This window comes from Piliocolobus tephrosceles, chromosome 13 (genome assembly GCF_002776525.5).
Source record: "Piliocolobus tephrosceles isolate RC106 chromosome 13, ASM277652v3, whole genome shotgun sequence".
NCBI classification, from domain to species: domain Eukaryota; kingdom Metazoa; phylum Chordata; class Mammalia; order Primates; family Cercopithecidae; genus Piliocolobus; species Piliocolobus tephrosceles.
Window position 1 is genome coordinate 54,927,058 of NC_045446.1, and position 16,258 is coordinate 54,943,315.

Here is a 16,258-nt window from a genome sequence, read left to right on the forward strand (position 1 = left end):
TTTTTTTTTTTTTTTTTTTTTTTTTTTTTTTTTTTTTTTTTTTGAGAGGGAGTCTCACTCTGTCGCCCAGGCTGGAGTGCAGTGGCTGGATCTCAGCTCACTACAAGCTCCGCCTCCCGGGTTTATGCCATTCTCCTGCCTCAGCCTCCTGAGTAGCTGGGACTACAGGTGCCCGCCACCTCGCCCGGCTAGTTTTTTATATTTTTTAGTAGAGACGGAGTTTCACCATGTTAGCCCGGATGGTCTTCATCTCCTAACCTCATGATCCGCCCGTCTCGGCCTCCCAAAGTGCTGGGATTACAGGCTTGAGCCACCGTGCCCGGCCTTCGGATTGTTTTAATATACTTTAATAAATAAGAATTTCCTGGAAATGATTATAGGAAGTTGAATAGAAAGAACAAACCTAAAATAACAGACATACTTCCCTATGCAGCTAACTTTCCTGGAGGAATGTCAAATTAACGTTAATTGACTCCAAAATAAATGTAAAATTTAGTAGTTCTATTTTTTTTTTTTTGAGACGGAGTCTTGCTCTGTCGCCCAGGCTGGAGTGCAGTGGCCGGGTCTCAGCTCACTGCAAGCTCCGCCTCCCGGGTTTACGCCATTCTCCTGCCTCAGCCTCCGGAGTAGCTGGGACTACAGGCGGCCGCCACCTCGCCCGGCTAGTTTTTTGTATTTTTAGTAGAGACGGGGTTTCACCGTGTTAGCCAGGATGGTCTCCATCTCCTGACCTCGTGATCCGCCCGTCTCGGCCTCCCAAAGTGCTGGGATTACAGGCTTGAGCCATCACACCTGGCCTAGTAGTTCTATTTTTTAAAAATGGCAGTAATAAATCTAGGTCTTCTTCTAGGAATATTCTATATGTTTCTCTCTGTTTCATCAGCGTAAAATATTTTTATGAAAAATATCAGAAAATATTTTAAGATCAAGGAAATTGTTTTTAATTTGAAAGAGTAGTTTTAAATACTCTGAAAGTTTAAAATATCATTTACTAGCTCTCTGGTTTGGGTCACGTCATGTTACTTCACTGTGCCTTATTTCCTCACTGGTAAAATGAATATGATTATTATGAGATTTTAGTGTCTAATATATAAAGTGCATTGAAGAGTACCTGGCATGCAGTAATAATAAGTGTTAGAAATTATCCTCATGAATTGAATTTAAAGCAGCCTTAAAGGCTGATTATCATTATACTTCAGAAATTTATTGGGCTTTGGGGATGCTTTCGATAATTTTTTAAGCAGCTGTAATGGTAATATTGACACATCTCGAAAGAATTCATAGAGCAAACACATGTCACTGCTTCTTTGCCAGCCATTCTAAAGAAGTCTATCCCGGAGCCAGCCCTAGGTTAGGTACAAGTGAGACCATAGACATACCAGCTCTTCACAAGCTATAAGGTGCTTTGCTGCTGCTTCCTGAGGTTTGTCACATAGTTCCACTCAAGGCCTGTTGGATCTGGGAAAGAAGACTAGGTTTTGTTTTGTGGTTGTTATGTTTTGTTTATGTTTTCATTTTTGCTGATGTAAGCATTTAATAGAATAGTTATTTAAAACATCTATGTTTTTTAAGCTCACCTGAAGTGATGGTTCTCTTTTGGATTGTGTTGCTTTATTTTTTAGGATAAACTTCCTGATAACCAATATCAGGAGAAGACAGCAATGGACCTGGCAGCTGAGCAACTACGCCTTTGGCCTACCCTGAGCAAGTTAACTCAGCAAGAGCTAGTGCAACATGAGGAAAGCACTGTCTTTAGTCAGGCCATTCACTTTGCAAACCTCATGGTGAACCTGCTAGTTCCACTCGACACAAGTAAAAACAAGCTCCTAAGAACATCAGCACCAGGTGACTGGGAGAGCGGAAGCAACAGCATTGTCACAAACAGGTACCAAAATGTGAACACACAGACCCTCCTCCTACTCTTCTTGGGACCAGTTTTGGCTTGACAGATAATATTAAACATTTTGAGCAAATACTGCTGTACATATTTCAAAAGTTAACCATTTTTTCCTCACCTTTGGACTTGTTCAGCTTTTCTCTCTAAAAGATTCACTTCATCCTACTATTCTTAACCACTTCCCACACTCTCTTCTTTTTTATGACCTAATTTTTCCAAATATCTCACCCATTACTGATCCAGCCCTTTAGTTACTGTCTGCCAAAGCAATTTACAGAAATCATTCCAGAGAAATTAGTGAGCACCTTCTTGCAAAAGTGAGTTTGTTTCTCAGCCCTCCTTTTCCTCAACCTTATAGTCATATCCACAACCATGCCTTCTGTGTCTCTACCCTCCAGTGAGTTCTCATACCACTGAAACTAAAACCCAAATGGGTTGCAGTTTACTCAGAGAGTGATAAATCGTGGCAAGAGAAGGGTTCATAGGACAGTTTGGTCCTTACATACCAAAGAACATGCTTGTTGCTGAGAAAAATACTCTGACTTTGCCTACCAGGAAACATGTTCCTCAGTTGCCAAGTTGCCAAAGATAGCCATATTACTTGGTCTCTATGTAATAATTAACTTGGGAGGACAGGTTGCTTTAGAAGGCCCAGGTAGTCCATAATAAACGAGAGAATCCTCTTTTGCTTTATTTTCTGTGGTTCCTGGGTTCCTTTTGGGAGAGTGACAAAAGGTATTCCTTACAGAAACAAATCTGGGTCCAAAGGATAATGCCTGACAGTAGTTTCCAAATGTAGACAAGTAGAACATTGTGTTTTATTACCATGACTTACCAAGGAGCCATGGAGTTAAGTGAGCCTTCTACTTGAGTAGACATCTCTTTGATCATATTTCAATTGCTATGTAAATTGACTACTATATAGTAGTCATTTGTTGCATTGGAGTACTGACCATGATTTCTTTCCTTGACTGTCTTAGTATTGCAGGAAGTGTAGCTGAGAGCTATGATACAGAGAGTGGGTTTGAAGATTCAGAGAATAATGACATTGCCAATTCTGTTGTGCGATTCATTACCCGATTTATTGACAAAGTTTGTACAGAGAGTGGCGTTACTCAGGATCACATCAAGAGCCTTCATTGCATGATACCAGGTAATCACTTTGCAGATATTAGAGAATCAGAATATTGGGGATTATTGAGTTTCAGCATAAAACCTGGCAATACATGTCTTCCATGTAGTTCAGCCATGCTATTTATTTATTTTCTGATTAGTTTTTAAATTGTTGTAAAATACATATATAACATAAAACAATCTAAGTGTACAATTCAGCGGCATTAATTACATTTACAATGTTGTGCAGCCATCACTATTATCTATTTCTAAAACTATTACCCCAAACACTCTACCCATTAAGCAATAACTCCTGTTTCCCCATCCTGCAGCCCCTGGCAGCTTCTAATGTATTTTCTGTCTCTATAAAGTTGCCTGTTCTAAATATTTCACATAAGTGGACTTAGATGCTATTTGTACTTTTGGATTTGGTTTATTTCACTTAGCATAATGTTTTTAAGGTTCATACGTGTTGTGGCATGTATCAGAATTTCATTCCTTTTTATGGCTGAGTAATTTTCCATGGTATAGCTGTCCCACATTTTATCCATTCATCTGTTGATGGACATTTGAGTTGTTTCTCCCTCCCTTTTAGCTATTATAAATAATAATACATGAATATCCACATGTAAGTATCTGTTTGAGTCCTTACTTTCATTTCTTTGGGGTATGTATGTAGAAGTGGAATTGCTGGGTCATAATGGTAATTCTCTTTAACTTTTTTGAGGAACCACTAAACTTTAATTAACTTTTAATTCTAAAATATCCAGAATTTGTTTTTATTCTGCGTGTCTGTATTCTCTCATTTTGAATACTCTGACTCATCCTAGGAATTGTAGCTATGCACATTGAGACCCTGGAAGCAGTACATCGAGAAAGCAGAAGACTTCCACCTATTCAGAAGGTAATAATTCCAGACTACATGCTTTCAGGGTATAGCCTCTCTTCTTAAAAACGAACGATAGACTGCTGTGTGCCAGGAAAGTGTGTTCACCTAACCTTTTACAGACACCAGCTCCAGTGTTAATGATATGTTAAACTTTCAGAGGAGTTTGTCATATAGAACCTTATAAAAAGGATACTGAAATAGGAACAGAATCTTTTCTTGGATTCAACAAAGGAGCGATAATAACCTCTCATTGAGTCTACTTTTATAGGCAGAGCATAAATTAGGAACATTTCTAACCTCTAAGCCCAACCCAAGATTTTATTTTGTGCCTATTTTCTCCCCCTCCCCCACCCCTAAAAAAGGATTTAAGGCAGTTATCATAAAAAACCTAGGTTTCTGAATCTGACTATACATCCCAAACAGCTGGAAAGTCTATTAAAAATTCAGAGTCCTGGGCCCAACCTCACCCTCCTGAATCGGAATACCCCATGACATGTCTGGGAATCTGTATTTTAACAAGGCTCTCAGATGATTACTTTGTAGTCTGGTGCCAGTAGACTATGGTCTACTGTTGCCTATATAACAGAACTTTATAATAGAACAGAAACAAATTGAGGCCAGGAGCCATGGCTCACGCCTATAATCCCAACACTTTGGTAGTCCGAGGCAGGCAGATGACTTGAGCCAGGAGTTTGAGACCAGCCTGGGCAACATGATGAAACCCCATCTCTTCAAAAAATAATTTAAAAGTTAGCCAACCATGGTAGTGTTATCTGTAGTTCCAGATACTCAGGAGGCCAAGGTGGGAGGATCACTTGAGGCCAAGAGATTGAGGCTGCAGTGAACTGAGATCATGTCATTGCACTCCAGTCTGGGTGACAGAGCAAGACCCAGTCTCATAAACAAATAAATAAATAAATAAGTAAATTCATTTCATGCATTCATTCATTCATTTGTTCATAGGAGCGAGCAGAAGCCAGATAGGTGGGAATATAATTCTAACAGAAACCTGAGACATAGTGATTATTATACTTTGGCTTTACATTTAGCTCTAAACTCACTAGAGCCAACAAAAAGAATACTGCTGATTAGTGTTTATTGCTTAGTAAAAAATAAGCATATTAGACATTCAGGAGAGATTTTTTTTCCTAGCCCTAAACTCTTCAGAGGAATGTATTATGTGGTTACTGAGTCAGAATTTCCTGAGTTGTGTAAATGTTCATTACATGGCCAAGAAGGACAGTCTTGTTAAAAGCTTGTCCATATATATTTTTTTTTCAAAAACAGAAATAATAATGTCCAAATAATTTCAAAAGTAATAATGTTCTTTGTATAAATTTGAGCATAAAAGAAATACACATTGTACAAAGTGAAAGTCCCTTGTAGTCCTCCCTATACTATACTACCTCCACCTCCACCCCTAACTATGATACCATTGCCTTTAATAGTTTAGTTCACAGTCTTACAATTCCTTTTCTTTTTCCAGAAATGAGATTATAATGTACATACTGGTTTCTAACTTGCTTTTTTAACTTATCAATGTATTCTGGAATTTTTTTTTTTTTTTTTTTGAGATGGAGTCTTGCTTTGTCGCCCAGGCTGGAGTGCAGTAGCATGATCTTGGCTCACTGCAACCTCCCCCTCCCAGGTTCAAGCAATTCTCCTACCTCAGCCTCATGAGTAGCTGGGATTACAGGCGCCTGCCACCACACCCAGCTAATTTTTGTATTTTTAGTAGAGGCAGGGTTTCACCATGTTGGCCAGGCTGGTCTGGAACTCCTGACCTCAGGTGATCCACCTGCCTTGGCCTCCCAAAGTGGTGGGATTACAGGCGTGAGCCACCGCACCAGGCCTTCTGAATATTTTTCCATGTTAACACATATAGATCTATGTCATATTTTAAAGGTTACAGAATGTTTCATTGAATGAATATTTCAGATAGTTGAGTTATTTCCCACTGATTTTACTTTTAGGCAGTTCTGCAAAGAATCCTCCCACATTTGGATATATAAACTTCATTTCTGCCTCTTACCAAATCAGCTTTCTCATGTGACTATCTGGGAAGTCTGGCTTAAGATTTTTAGGTCTATAATTGAAAAGATCACCATGGTCTGAGTATTAGAAACTCCACGAAAGTTGTGTTTACAATACTTTCTCTAGCCAGGTATGGTGGCTCATGCCTGTAATCCTAGCACTTTGGGAGGCTGGGGCAGGAGTATTGCTTGAGGCCAGGAGTTTGAGACCAGCCTGGGCAATGTAGCAGGATCCTGTCTGTACAAAAAAATTTAAAAATCAGCCAGGCATAGTGGTGCATGCCTGTAGTCTCAGCTACTCCTGAGGCTGAGGTCAGAGGATCTTTTGAGCCCAGGAGTTTGATGCTGCAGTGAATTATGATTGCACTACTGTATTCTAGGCTGGGCAACAGAGCAAGACCCTGTCTCCAAAAATCAATCAATTTGTCAATCAGTCAATCATTCTTTTTCTGTTGTAAGCCCAAGATTCTTAGACCTGCTCTGCTGCCAGGGGAAGAAATTGTCTGTGAGGGTCTTCGAGTCTTGCTGGATCCTGATGGAAGAGAAGAAGCTACTGGAGGTCTTCTTGGAGGCCCTCAGCTCCTGCCAGCAGAAGGAGCCTTGTTCCTCACCACATACAGAATTCTCTTCAGGGGAACCCCCCATGATCAGTTAGGTATGACTCAATATGCCATCAGAACATGGATATCTGTGTGGTACATGAGGTTTCGATCCCATCTGTGCACAGTGATTTGCAGATCATTTTATTTTATTTTTAATTTTTTTTTTTTTGAGACGGAGTCTTGCTCTGTCGCCCAGGCTGGAGTGCAGTGGCCGGATCTCAGCTCACTGCAAGCTCCGCCTCCTGGGTTCACACCATTCTCCTGCCTCAGCCTCCCGAGTAGCTGGGACTACAGGCACCCACCACCGCGCCCGGCTAGTTTTTTGTATTTTTTAGTAGAGACGGGGTTTCACCGTGTTAGCCAGGATGGTCTTGATCTCCTGACCTCGTGATCCGCCCGTCTCGGCCTCCCAAAGTGCTGGGATTACAGGCTTGAGCCACCGCGCCCGGCCTGCAGATCATTTTAAATCCAAAGTAAGCTTTTTGCCACACAGGTATTTTGGTGAAATACTTTAGTTGAACAGAGCTAATGATAATTTGGGTCATAGTTTTTTACTTGAAGAACAAAGGGTTGTCTTCTAAACAATAAATCAAGGGTTCATTTGCTGAAATGATCATAATTTCATGGGGCAGAGTATTATAACCTAGAGATATTCACTCTAACTGCTGAATATATTCCTTACTGGTTTGTCTCCACTTTCTGAGTCCTAGAATTAACTGTAAAACTAAGATCTTGCAGATACTTGAACCTTTTTGTGGAAGGATATGCTGACCATCACAAGGTTGTCAAGCACCAATCCCACTTCCCTCTTACTCCATTCCAATTAACCCCACTTCCCTTTTGGCAGACAACTTCTCTTCTACTTGCCAAACTCCTATAACTTCTATTTCTATTTTCTACTATTCAGTACAGCCTTCTATATTACAAAGGAATAGCATGCCCTACCAGAAGTAATCTACATTATCTTCTTAAAGTCACTATAGTCTGTATGTAAAATGCTCTTGTTGAGAGGAAAAGCACATAATTAAGACTTTTGGGCAAAACAATAGGACTCCAAGTCAGAGCTCAGTGACTTGAGTCACTTAACATTTTTGTACTTTGTTTTCCTCTTTTATAAAATTGGGAGATTGGGCTTTCTTTGGTGATAATTCAGTGGTTCTTAACATTGACTACATATTTGAATTATCTGGAAATCTTTAAAAAAAAAATACCAGTTTCTGGGCCCAACCCTCAAACAATTGAATTAGAATCTGAAGCAGTAGAAATGGGGAGACCCAGGCATCTGTGTATTTCTTTAGCCCCACAAGTGATTGTGATTGAGAACCATTGGGCTGAATGGTCACTAAAGTGCCTTTCTCCTCTGAAATTATGTATTTAGTAGCATTTGATGAGTATGCACTATGTACTACTCATTTGTTGGACAATTGAATTCAGATATATAAAATGTATTCTCTTTTAAATCTTAATAGTTGCATTACCCCTAGGTTGAATAGAATCAAGATGATTTAGTATATCAGTCATAAAAGACTGCTTACCATATAATGTGCAACAAGTTCATAAAATTAAATAAGAAAAGATGAATTTGTAAGAATAGTTCTGCTTATTTTGAAAAAGTGAAAAGGAGAAAAAATGTCTTAGCCCACTCCTTCATATTGGTGTACACAAATTGTATTTGAAAGTAAACATACTTTTAAAAGAAACCAGACAGTACTTACAATTTTTTATAGTAGAACTTTTGTGAGATTAATGGCCATAAACATACATTTTGGACACATAAACATGTGATACTTACGTGGTCATTTAAATTGTTGTAATTTATTTTAAAGTCATGCTTAGTGTGAAATCTCATATTCTCTGGCTTTTTCCTTTCAAATTTTGGATTAATTTCACTTAGGAAAACTATTTTTGTCATAGAAAATATTTTTATTTCCTTTTAAATTTCTAATTTAAAATTTCTCCTTTAATGACACATATAAATATTATAATTTTACATGTTATAGAAATGTAGGTGTTAAATACATCCTAGAACTTAAATCCTATGTACATCCTGACTTTGCTTAGCCTCTGAATATGAGCTTGATGTAAAAAGATAGTCAGAATTTTTCTAGATTACAGGTTGATAGATCCAGGGAATTAGGATTCTGATTATAATAAATGAAGAAATGTGTGGGCTGTTAAATAAGATGAACGTAGTTCACATCTCCCCACCTCCTCCCCATCCTGGCTTACTAGCTGGGAGGCCTTGTTCATTGTTACTCCTGTTATGTTCCTCTACCACTGCCTAAAATGCTCTTCCTTTCCCTTCTGCAAATCCAGATTCTACACTTCCTTTAAAGCTCATCTTCTCCCTCACTTCTCCCAGAAATCATTTTCTATCCATCTAGCATGCAGAGATCCTTCTCTGAAATATTTAAATCCCTGTAGTCTGTTCCCTCAAACGTAAGAGCTAACCACATATTATTATATTCTGCATGTGACTCTCCTCCCACGGGAAATTGGAAGCTCTTCAAGGGAGGTCTTGAGTGTGCTACCTTTTTCTAGACTCTCATCTTCGTAACCTCAGGTACTTGATAAATAATTATTTATATTTTCCCATGTTTGCTCTAATAAACTCCTAAAAATCTTGCGCCTAAGTCCAGGCTTGTTTTCCAAAGTCACACATATATAGTATAACACCTTTTACCATATATGGAAACAAACTTTAAAAACCTGTTCTCTTTTGCTTCATCCTTACATTAAATATCTTGGATGTCTTTTCAATACTTGAGGAGTACTTTTTCTTTTTTTGAACAAAATCTCCCTTTCTATAAAATTGCCTTGAACCAGGTGATCTTGGGTGGCACACAGTAGGTTGGGGAGATAGAAAGAATGAAGGCAGTCAGGCTGTGACAGTTTCTTCACTCCAGGAAAGGATTCTGTCTCAGGAGTGGCAAGTCACTTGTCTCTAACTTCTCAGATTTCCAAAAATTCCAGTTCTTGCCTCATTCCTTCTGGTCAAGGATCCCTTCTATTGCCTCCTATGCTAATTGTGTGAAATGTAAGTCACTAGCCACTCCTGAGACATAATCCTTTCCTGGAGTGAAGGGCACTTTCTTTCACTGCATTCCTGGGCAGTGTCCTCTTCAAATCCACTTCTCCAGCAGTGACTGATGAAGTGAGCAGTAGATACTCTAGAAGTGAGCTATAAAGTGTTGTTGCTAAAGCTGTGTCCTGTCTGTTTACAGTGGGTGAGCAGACAGTTGTGCGGAGCTTTCCCATTGCCTCCATCACCAAGGAGAAGAAGATTACAATGCAGAACCAGCTACAGCAGAACATGCAAGAAGGACTGCAGATCACATCAGCATCTTTTCAGGTATTAAAAAAGGAAGCCATTGTTTTACTATTCAAAAATTTTCAAAAGTCAAATGATATTGTGGCCATTTTCTGTGGTCATGTGCTCAGAAGTTTTGAGGATAAGAATGGGGAAGGCCATAGGCTCTGAGAGGGTAATCATCAACTGAGTAAACTCATGAATGGTATTGGATTTAATCCCTGGAGCCCCTTAGTGAACTCAGAGTACCAACAGATACTCAATAATGGTGATCTTAGAAACAGAGGCACATACAATTGGTTCTTATTCTCTCCCAAGTTATACCTCAGTACCTGTTTGATGAAGCCTTTAGATAAAAAGCAGTTGTCTTGGCATCTGTTTTGAAGGAAATGCCATGTGGCTGTTCTATGGAAAGGTAAAAAGTATAGCTAGGGCTAAAGTTCTATTGGTACTGGTTGCATACCCCTGATAAAGCAAGAAGTTTTCCAGGGGTTTATGACTATATCAGAACTTTGTAGAATCACTAATGCAAACCAGACCCTGGAAGAAGGACCTTTTCTTAGTTTTTCCTTTTTTTAAATTCTCAGTTTGTAATATTTTGCTTTTCTTATTCTTCATCACTTCTCAGATTTCAGTTCTTGCCTCATACCTTCTAGTCAAGGATCTCTCCTATTGGCTTCTGTGCTAATTGTGTGAAATGTAAGGCTGCTGATCTTTAGGCTCCAGACCTCTCATCACCTGAAAGCATTGGCTGCCTAAGGATTTCCTCACTGTTCCACCTTCCAAAGAACTCCACACTTGAATATTGCCTAGCTGTACTGATTAGGATTCTAGTCACATGGATTTTTTTTCTTCCTACATTTGTTGTATCTGGGTAGGAAAAGTCCTTATTAGGCCAAATTCTCTATCTGGAACCAACCAGTTGAGAAATGAGAAGGGCATGTTTGCTAGTACACTTCCCTATCCCATTGTAGAAGAATAATCTTAAAGAAACTGACTTGAAGATACATGATTTTTCTTGCCAACTAGCCATTTATGGCAAGTAAACCTTTTTGAGCCTTTTATTTTTAAAAATTTAAAAATTGTATTGCATGTTATCCAAAGTCCCTTCAACCTCCAGTCTTGCCATTTTGTGTTATTATATTCTGTTGTTTGGGGGAAAGTTGCCTGGAAATCCTCAATGCTTCTTTTGTGTTTAATCTCTTTTGCTTCTAGTTGATTAAGGTAGCATTTGATGAAGAAGTCAGTCCAGAAGTGGTAGAGATCTTTAAGAAACAACTGATGAAGTTCCGTTATCCTCAGTCCATTTTCAGCACCTTTGCTTTTGCTGCTGGACAGACTACCCCACAAATAATTTTACCAAAACAGAAGGAAAAGAACACTTCTTTTCGGTAAGAAGAAAGAGGAGTCTGTTAATTTCAGCCCTCCCATAATTGATTGCAAAAGGAGTGACCTATCCTTTGTGTCCAGGTGTAAGCAATTGTTCTTCTCATTCACTATTCTGTTTCTGTCAAGCCCATGAGGCCAAGATCATAAAGTTATGGAACAGCAGCATTGATAAATGTAGCAAGTTTCAAACACTAAAAGCTATCAGAAGCTTTGACTGTCATGTCCATTGCTCATAATCCTTTTTTAGAATGTGAAATTCTATTTTCTCTTTTTTCCATATTGATCACTTTCTAAATGCTTTTGACCAATCCCTTCAGCTTTTATTAATATCCAGGCCCAGTGGACAGATTTGCTTTTATCTAGAAACAGGAGGCTTTATTTTCTGTTTTACGTAACTCTTTTGAACATTCCAAACTTACAGAAAATTCATGACAGTAGTACAAAGAATTTTTGTATATATTTTACCCAGATTCACCAGTAGTTTCTACTTTGGTCCATTTGCTTATCATTCTCTTTCTTATATATACATTTTTTTTTTTTTGAGCCATTTGAGTTAGATATAAGATGTCCCTTTATCCTTAAGTACATCACATAAATACATTAAGGAATGTATTTATCCTTAAATATATTTCCTAGGAACAAAGATATTATCTTTTTATTTTTTTATTTTATTTTTTAAATTTATTTATTATACTTTAAGTTCTGGAATACATGTGCAGAACGTGCAAGTTTGTTACATAGGTATACATGTGCCATGGTGGTTTGCTGCACCCATCAACCCATCATCTAGGTTTTAAGCCCTGCATGCGTTAGGTATTTGTCCTAATGCCCTCTGTCCCCTTGCCCAACATTATCTTACATAAGCACAGTAATCAAAATCAGAAAATTTAATTAATATAAAACTTCTACCTAACCCAGAGTCTATATTCACATTGTGTTAATGATCCTTTTTTAGTTTAGTACCTAAACTTTTTTATTTCTGGTCCAGGATCTAATCCAGGATCAGGCATTGCATTTCTTTGTCATATTTCTTTAGTATGAACCCTTATTTTCTAGAAAGTTTTTAGAAATTTATGTTGAAAGTTTTAAACTTCAGTTATTACAAAATAACAATTGTTTTAAGTTATCTTCCATCAGTGATAAAATATAAGGGCTAAAATTTCATTCATTGTTAACGATGTAGAATGTGGGCATCTGCCAATACAAATTATAATACTAGAGAGAGCTTTGCAGACTTTGGAAAAGAGGCCCTTCCTTTTGCCTGACAGAAGGGTAGATTGGGGATTATAGAAGATTTGAGGTTTCAGACAGTATATTATTTCTCAGTTGCACAGCTAGCCACCTGTATTACCTGGTAAGCAAAGGAGACCAGAAATATCCAGGTATGGTATGCTGAAGCATGACCAAGTTCCTAGGGATTTACAGCAGTGGGCCAAGCATCTTGTCTTAGCACCATAGGGTTGCAGAGGAGCCTATGATGTTTGTTATCTCATCCTTCAGTGGAAGAGACAAAGCTTTGTGTGATATTTTACATTTACAAACTATCAGAAACATGTATATTTATATTAGTTTCAGAAATATATACCTGTATCAAGCCTGTTGTATTAGCTGCAACAGAGATATAGCAATTTAAAAATTTTAAGGCCAGGCGCAGTGGCTCAAGCCTGTAATCCTAGCACTTTGGGAGGCCGAGACGGGCGGATCATGAGGTCAGGAGATGGAGACCATCCTGGCTAACCCGGTGAAACCCCGTCTCTACTAAAAAATACAAAAAAAAAAAAAAAAAAAAATAGCTGGGCGAGGTGGCGGGCGCCTATAGTCCCAGCTACTCGGGAGGCTGAGGCAGGAGAATGGCATGAACCCGAAAGGCGGAGCTTGCAGTGAGCTGAGATCTGGCCACTGCACTCTAGTTTGGGCGACAGAGCGAGACTCCGTCTCAAAAAAAAAAAAAAAAAAAAAAAATTTTAAGTGTTGCCTGGGTATATGAAACAAAAGATATAGCTTTAGCTGGGAAAAAATTTCAAAACTCCCATAGAGTTTAAATTATACCTAGTGTTACAGCTCTTTTGGAATTTGTCTAGCAGGCTTTCCATTTTTTGCCAGAAAGCCCACTAATAAAAATTTAAAAATAAGAATAAAAGTTATACAAGTGACTTACAATTTAGCAAATATCAGTATTTTATGCTTCCCAGCAGTTATCTCAAACTTGTTTCATAACCATCAGGTTTACATTGCAAATAACTAAAGACGGAGTCTGGTGAAACTGTTTTGACAATAAAAGAAGCCTTATCACTTTTTACTGAATGGCAGGAAAACACCAGAAGAGTTCTTTGTGATAGAGAAGAATATAATCAAGAACAGTCTTCAGAATCTTCACCTCCATCTGATTAGTCAGGAAATAGGTTCTCTGTTTAATTCTCTGGATTGCCTAGATTTTCTGTCAGCAAGAAGGGGTAAATTGTTTGATTAAATAAAGTACTTTTAGGTCCAAATGATTTACATCTTAATTTCCCTTTAATTAAAGCTGGTTCTCAAAAGGATACTCAAGTTTCTGATTTATTTTTATCCTCTCAAAAAAGGGGAATTATATTATTTTTCTATGCTTCTTAAGGTTTACAGCTAATTAGAGTCAGGATATCACATATACACACTGAAAACCGTTAAGAAATAAGCAAATGTGTTGCCAACTATGAAGGTCATATGATCTCAGAGAAAGTCTTGGGAGTTGGTAGAAAGAGAATTTGAGTAAGTAGAGAAGCAGGCAGGCTAGCTTTCCATGTAGGAGGACTCCAGCAAGCATGCTTTGTGGGAATTGTGGTAGGGACAGTGGCATGGGGATAACCAGAGTAGGTTCAGGGCAGTCCTCCCCAAAAAGCCAAACCAAGGAGTTTAGATATGGGTTGATAAGTAGTTTGCATCTCACTTTACGTTTTCCTGCACGTTTTGCCTAAGACAGTGTCCTGATGACAATGATGTTTTATGGGAAATTAGTCTACTGCCATATTAAAAATAACCTAAAGAAGGAGAGGCTTAACAAAAGTCTGGACCAGTAGTGGCTGTGGGAAAGGAAAAGAAACAATTTGAGCTAAGTAGGTATCAACAATACAAGTAGTGCTTTTATATTAAGTTAACATTCTCTTTGGTTTCATGACTTGTAGTACCTTCTCAAAAACAATTGTGAAAGGTGCCAAAAGGGCAGGGAAAATGACAATTGGACGGCAATATTTACTGAAGAAGAAGACAGGGACAATTGTGGAAGAAAGAGTAAATCGTCCTGGATGGAATGAAGATGATGATGTATCTGGTATGTGAGAACTTGAATTTCCTTCATTATTCAACTTTCTTATATGAATAAGAGACTAAGATGTAGTTGCACTTAAATTTTGATTCACGAAAACCTAGATCTCATGAGAAGATGGAAGCACTTACCAGCTTCTTAGAACTGGGGGAAAAATATTTTCCCAGTATTCCATTGTTCAGGTAATATTTTGTTAAATTATACTTCTTCTTTACTAAATCCATACAGCTAATTGATCATTTTTATGTGGGTCTCATTAAAGGAAGAAAGAAGAAAACCTCACTGCATGGGAAATTTAGGTATAGGGTAGTCCCCTGTATCTTATTCTTCTAGAATAAGAATTTAAGGTAAAGACATTGAACATTTCAAGTTGAAGATTTCAGTTTTTGGTAAGAACATTGTTGGTGCTCTTAATCAAAATGGGGGACCTAAGATGAAGGAATACTTAGGCCATAAGAAAAAATACTTGCTAAATATTTGAAAGAACAGCTACAATACCTCTGAGTGGGAAAAATAGAGGCAGAAAGCTAGTAGCAAAATGTCTGAGTGACTGTTTCCCATTCTTAACCTGGTATCAAATAGGCTATGGAATCAGCACTACAGAAAAGCTGATATAATGGAAGGCAGAATGCCATTACACCCTTTTTTTCCCTCAGGATCTCAGAATCAGTCACCAGTGGTTATGTAAGAACTACTACTACTAACAACAACATTTTTAAAAAGAAACCTCATCTTTAGAGAAAGCACTGGCTAACAGGTCTCCATTTTCAGTTGCTGGGATAAAGAAGCTATGTGGGCTGGGCCCAGTGGCTCATGCCTATAATCCCAGCACTTTGGGAGGCTAAGGCAGGCAGATCACTTGAGGCCAGGAGTTCAAGACCAGCCTGGCCAACATGGCGAAACCCTGTCTCTACTAAAATAAAATTTTAGCCAGGCATGGTGGCATGCACCTGTAGTCCCAACTGCTCAGGAGGCTGAGGCATGAGAATTGCTTGAACTTGGGAGGAGAAGGTTGCAGTGAGCCGAGATGGCACCACTGCACTGCAGCCTGGGTCTGACAGAGCAAGACTCTGCCTCAAAAAAAAAAAGGACCTATGTGGCTTTGTATGTATGTATGCATGCCCTGGGTGAGAATGTGTACCTACAAGCTTGCCTCTGGGGGCAGTGAAAATACTCACCATTACATTACTAAAATAACCATTTGTTGGAACCCTGATCTTTTCACAGTCGTATGTCAAGCCATAAAAATATTGTTGCTACCCATCACTATTGACTCTTCTAACTCAATTTTTTTATGTTTCATGGAACAAAACTTATTATTCTATGATAATTATTCTACTAAAAGACAAAATTATATAATGTTCTTTGCTCCTCTGAAAATAAAAGGCCAACACAGAATTGATACCTGATTATATTGCATTGTGAAGTTCACAAATTGAAACACGAATTGAAGTTCACAAATTGAAACACAGCTGTTGATTTTCTGCTTTTTTAAAATATATTTTAATGAAAGAGGGCCATATCTTTGCCTGCACATTAGTACTTTGAGTACATTTTCAAAAACTTTGAAAGCTTGATTTGATGTCTCTTACTTTCAAAATAAATAAGGAAGTAAATTAGGACAGTTTTTAACATGGAATTTGTTTTTTGTTTTTTTTTTTTCAGTTAGAACATGCAGTACCAATTAGGAATGTCCTTTTTTTAAAAAAAAGCCTCCCTAAAATATT

At 38.2% G+C, this 16,258-nt stretch overlaps 1 protein-coding gene and 1 non-coding gene across 3 annotated transcripts in view; both read left to right on the forward strand.

Annotated features, from left to right (window-relative positions):
- The window catches only part of SBF2 (SET binding factor 2), a 546,407-nt gene that overhangs the window by 465,876 nt on the left and 64,273 nt on the right, over window positions 1-16,258 (forward strand). For both annotated transcript variants that reach the window (XM_026454017.1, XM_026454018.1), the window contains 7 exons: window positions 1,623-1,885; window positions 2,878-3,050; window positions 3,841-3,914; window positions 6,392-6,587; window positions 9,759-9,886; window positions 11,060-11,235; window positions 14,392-14,537. In XM_026454017.1, coding sequence (XP_026309802.1) covers window positions 1,623-1,885; window positions 2,878-3,050; window positions 3,841-3,914; window positions 6,392-6,587; window positions 9,759-9,886; window positions 11,060-11,235; window positions 14,392-14,537 — 1,156 coding nt within the window. The remainder of the gene's footprint in view (window positions 1-1,622; window positions 1,886-2,877; window positions 3,051-3,840; window positions 3,915-6,391; window positions 6,588-9,758; window positions 9,887-11,059; window positions 11,236-14,391; window positions 14,538-16,258) is intronic.
- Window positions 13,284-13,345, forward strand: LOC111524726. Its single transcript, XR_002725857.1, has one exon. It is a non-coding gene; the product is annotated as a U7 small nuclear RNA (small nuclear RNA).